General features: G+C 35.6%; 1 protein-coding gene across 1 annotated transcript; it reads right to left on the reverse strand.

Annotated features, from left to right (window-relative positions):
• Positions 1 to 206: 206 nt before the first annotated feature.
• LOC132182557 (desmethylxanthohumol 6'-O-methyltransferase-like) lies at positions 207 to 2,227 on the reverse strand. Its single transcript, XM_059595836.1, has 2 exons — positions 1,463 to 2,227; positions 207 to 560 (listed from the first exon to the last, which is right to left on the reverse strand). The coding sequence occupies exons 1-2, from the start codon at positions 2,219 to 2,221 to the stop codon at positions 261 to 263; spliced, it is 1,059 nt and encodes a 352-aa protein (XP_059451819.1). The 5' UTR covers positions 2,222 to 2,227; the 3' UTR covers positions 207 to 260.
• Between the last annotated feature and the right edge of the window lie 2,751 nt (positions 2,228 to 4,978).

Below are 4,978 nucleotides of genomic sequence, written 5' to 3' on the forward strand. Positions count from 1 at the left end.
TAATAATAAGTTACTAAAAAAAGAAGAAGAAGAAGAAATGACGGACAATTGGGTTTGGTCGAGTAGACAATCAATCCCCCTATAAACTAAACCCAATTATTTATTAACTTAGTTCCTTCTTATTTTCATGAGATCTATTTACTTTTTTATTTTTTTATTTTTTTCCTTGTCTTTTATTGGGCTTGTTTCTTTACAACAGAAGGAGCATGAAGTCAACCATGTGTTTGAGCCAATGGCAGCTTCACAACAGCAATTATATGTCAGTCAGGATAGGCCTCAATAATGGATGTTAAAGTTGGAATTTTGAAGATTTTATAGCCACCAAAGCCTGCTTCCTCCAATAATTTCTTCCATTCAAGCTCAGTCCTCTCCTTTCCACCAGCAGTGTATGCCATCATACACAAATCTAATGCCATGGGTGTCTCACCAAATAAATCATTACTTTCTTTCTCAAGAACAACATCAACAATAATAACCTTTCCACCCTTCTTTGGTATTGCGTTTCGGCAATTCTTCAGAATCTTCATACAATGTTCATCACTCCAATTGTGTAGCACCCACTGCACCCACATTACAATGGCATGGATTTTGTTAATAGAAATCTAAAGCATTAAATACTTGCTCTCAACTATTTTGATCAATTGGGGTGCAATCGGTTATAGCAAATACTTCTCTAGGATCCCGAAGACCTCTGAATTTATATTGCGTTTTGTACAAAATGAAACCAAGCCAGAATACTCTTACCGTTTCTATTCTAGTAAGGAGAGCTAGAGAGACACAAATTTTAAAAATGTAAAATGAGAAAAAAATTTCATGTGTATAAAATGGTATAAAGTTAGCTATATAGAGTATCAATTTATCAATTTTAATGTCTTCATTCAAAGACATGTAATATAGAAATTAAGTAATAATTAAATAGTCCTTAAAATCTGACCATTCATTAATATTAACAAACACTTCATCTTGTCCATTAAATTAAATTTACAACTAAGGGTTTTTAGATTATAATTGTTTGTAACAGTTACTAATTAGTTCCAACCATTAGGCCAAACTTAATTAATTAGTAACAGTCAAGTAAATCCATCAGTTGGATCTACCTCAGAATCATCCTACGATCCAAATCAAATCACAAAATCCTACGATCATGGCTGCCCAAAATTTAACAGTCATGATCTAGTTGCTCTGATGCCAATTGCCAAGTGCCACATCAAGGTGCGTGCCACAAGGGTCAAGTGCACGCCCTGTGTTTTGGACCATTCTATCATAAGATTTAGCCGGAGTTATACCAAAAACATAGAGATGCATCCATAATTATAACAATTTTGAAAATATTTTAACAATTTGAAGTGATGATCAATTTTTTTACTTGTAATTGGCTGACATCAAGCTATCAAAAAAAGTAAAGTATATATACCTTTATAGAAAGAAAAAGGAGGAACATAGTGGACTACTAAATACACACCTTCATGAAAATTGCATCTGCATTAGGAATGGCGTCAAACATGTTACCTCCAACATGGGAGACCCCCGGGCGCTCCGGTGCTATGGCCACAACATGCGGCAGATCCAAGTTAATACCCTTGATGTGTGGATATGCATTAACAATCTCAGCAATCATCCCTCCCGTCCCACCTCCTACATCCACCAATGATCCCACGCAGCCTAACCCATCTTTGTATTCAGCCAAGATTGCTGCCATTACAATCTTGGTTGTGCATGCCATGGCATCATTGAATATATTGTTGTACTCGGGATTTTTTGATGCAAAGTCCCAAATCTCACAGCCATGGGCCTTCTTGAATCCAGTGCCCCCTTCCTTGACACAATGGCTGAGGTAATGCAACGGTGCCAGTTGCCACGGATGGTATCTCATCAACACCATTGGTACTAGGCTCAACTCAACATCACGCAAAAGCCATCTTGACGTTTGTGTCAACCCGTAGAGTGTCTCCCCACCGTCCGGTGGATGACGATGTTCGGTGAAAATGTTTTTACGAACCAGTAACCTCATGATACGTGCGAGGTAAGGGATATGAGGAGATGGAGAATCAATCCCTAAGGCTATTTGGCGCAAAGTAATGGGGCCACCATGAGAGTGTATAATATCAGCAATGCCGAGCTCGATGGCACATTTCAATGCCATAGAATCCACCACTCCGTAAAGGTGTTGCCAAATTTCGGCTTGGCCTTGTAACAATGCCATACTTTCTTTTGGTTCCATTTTCTCTCTATCACACACTCGCACAAATGAAATGAAGATAGGATGTATGTGAGGTTCAAGGTTGGTGTATATAAAGACTAAAAGCATAGAAGGCATAACCCACAAACCACATGTACATGTCTTCAAAATTGGAAGCGTCCAATTAGAGTTCAAAAATAGCCACCCCAATTAATAATTCCGGGTCAACTTACCAGATGAGCCTACCAAATCCGGATGTTGCTACCACTTGCAAGTCTTTCATTTGCTTGGCGTGCTGCATTTATATAACGTTTACAATAGTTAATTTGGTCCAACCCTGGTTCTTGGAAATGGCTGGTCAAGCTAATTATTAATAGGTTTTGGAGTTATTTATAGGAATAAATGCAAAATTTGTCATTGTGGTTGACTTAAATTACAAATCGCTCACTAAGGTATAAAAAATAATTTAAAAATCCTCGGAGTAGGTTAAAATAATAATTTAGTACATATAGCGAAATTCTGTCAAAATACTTAACGGATTCCTTAGTGTGCCATGTCAACACTGATAAAATAATGACACGTGGCATATATGCATTCTTAATAAAAAAAAAAAAAAAAAAAAAGTACATATAAAGGGACGTCGATCACTGAAAGAAGCACAAATATCGTTCAGAATCCAAACAAATTGATCAAAAAAGGTATCCATGAGAATTGAATCAATCAGATGAGATGAAGAATGTAAAACTTGGCTCACGTATTCCAAAAGGTTAGGCGACCAAAATCAAAGATTGAGAATGGACACCAAGAGAAGAGAAAGGTGGCTCTCCGCCGCTATCTCCTTTATTTTTTATTTTTTAATTAATTTTGTAGTTTTATATATTTATATTTTTTTTTATTAAGAGGGGCATATGTCATCATTTTATTGGTGCTGACGTAGCACACTAATGGATTTCGTTAAGTTTTTTGACATAATTTGACTGCACTATTAAATTTTATTTTGGCCTACCCTGAGGATATCTAAATTATTTTTTATAACTTATGGAGTGATTTGTAATTTTGGCCAACTACATATAGATTGATTTTGCATTTATACCTTATTTATATAAGTGATCGAGTTTATAGTTTAAAAAAAAAATTAAAAACTTAAGAGACGTGCAATTTCTGTTGTGTGAATCATAAGTTTGTTATAGGACCACGTAGAATATGTGATTATTCCATTTCTGGGATTTACTATACAAATAGTTATATATAATAAAAAGTCTTTTTTTTTTTTTTTTTTTTTGAGATGTCCGCACAAGAGGGGAGAAGGGGATTTGAACTAGTGACCTCCGCTTTATTAGACATGATCTCAGCCGATTGAGTTACCTCTTGAGTACATATAATAAAGTATTTTATTTAAACATATTGTTTTGGAGCTGATAAGGAAGGTAGTGCTGAAACATAGCCCCGCACAAACATCACGCTTGCAATTATGGATCCATCCTAGATTAATTAGCAAACATGTCTTTTGGTGTCTTGTTTGATCTTTCTGTCTCCCTCAGGCTACAGTTTCACTCATGACATGCATGTACCATATATGGTGTAGGTCCTTGTGCTCTTCGGAGTATTTGATATGGTAAGTTTTGGTCTTTGGAAAGAAAGGTTTTTTTATTTTTGCATAAAGCTTAGGACTTTAGTATTTAGTTAGTAAAAGGAAGCCTTTTTAGGTGATCCGCACAACTATATTTGAATGGTGGTCACAATAGATGGTATCGCAAGTAATATTGTGGGTCACACGAGATCGGACCTGGTCCGATTACTAGTTGGTAACGGTACGTGTGTTTCATTGGGACATATTAATCATTTTATAGGTCCCATAGGACGTACAATGCAAACTCTATCGATAAGGTATTAAGAGCTCGTATAGGCCATATGAAGTAAATTTATGTATTATGAGTATGTACACGGTTTAAACTACCTTATTCAGCATATTTTATGCATTAAAACAATACGTGAATTGTCCCTAGAATTATGCATTTCAAATTTAAAATCAAAACAAATTTTCAATACTAGCATATTGACCGAGGCAATAGTTAATCAATTTTGCAAAACCGAAAATATTTTCAATGACTAAAGTCACTTGTTATTTTCTTGAGATAGGGCTCACTGCATGATAAGTTCTTTGATAACTTATTTACTAAGTTATGTACTTAAGCAATTACTTTTCTAGCTGTAAAATATCTCAGTGTTTTGCAATTTAGCAGATTGTTAAGAAGGCAAATTTGAGCGATTCGCAAGACTGAAGATGCTAAGCAAAAAGCTTATATAGGCAGGTTTGCATAGAATAGTTTAGACAATAAATATTTATTGTAAATTACATTCTCTTGGAAGCTCTATATTTATATTTGATGATAGAGGATAATGTTGAGGTTACATAGTTTTAGGCTCATATCATTGTTTTTTCTTGCTTTGGCTATATATATTTTACCCTAGGAGCGGCGGGCTAAACTGAGCACTACCCCCATATTGTCGACTTTTGGACCCTAAAGGTCTTGACGCTAATAGTCCGACCCTAATGATCAACTGTGTGATTATTAGCGTCCACTTAAAGTCGACCCTAATGATCACTTTTAGCGTCGACAAAGTGGACGCTAAAAGTCGAAATGTTTTGACCCTAAAGCTAATGTAAACGAAAGGCATAGTCGACGCTGATGGTCAACCATTAGCATCCACAAAGTGGACCCTAATGGTCTTAAAAAAAAAATAAAAAAATAAAAAAAATAAAAAAACTATCAGCGTCCAAACGAAAGAGGACGCTGA

Source organism: Corylus avellana, chromosome ca5 (assembly GCF_901000735.1).
Source record: "Corylus avellana chromosome ca5, CavTom2PMs-1.0".
Taxonomy (NCBI): Eukaryota; Viridiplantae; Streptophyta; class Magnoliopsida; order Fagales; family Betulaceae; genus Corylus; species Corylus avellana.

Bases quoted from the DNA above. Each gene is read 5' to 3' on its own strand.
- LOC132182557 (XM_059595836.1), bottom strand. From the start codon at position 2,221: ATGGAACCAAAAGAAAGTATGGCATTGTTACAAGGCCAAGCCGAAATT. The intron at 561-1,462 runs GTGTGTATTTAG...ATGTGGGTGCAG, and splicing joins CAGATGCAATTTTCATGAAG to TGGGTGCTACACAATTGGAG.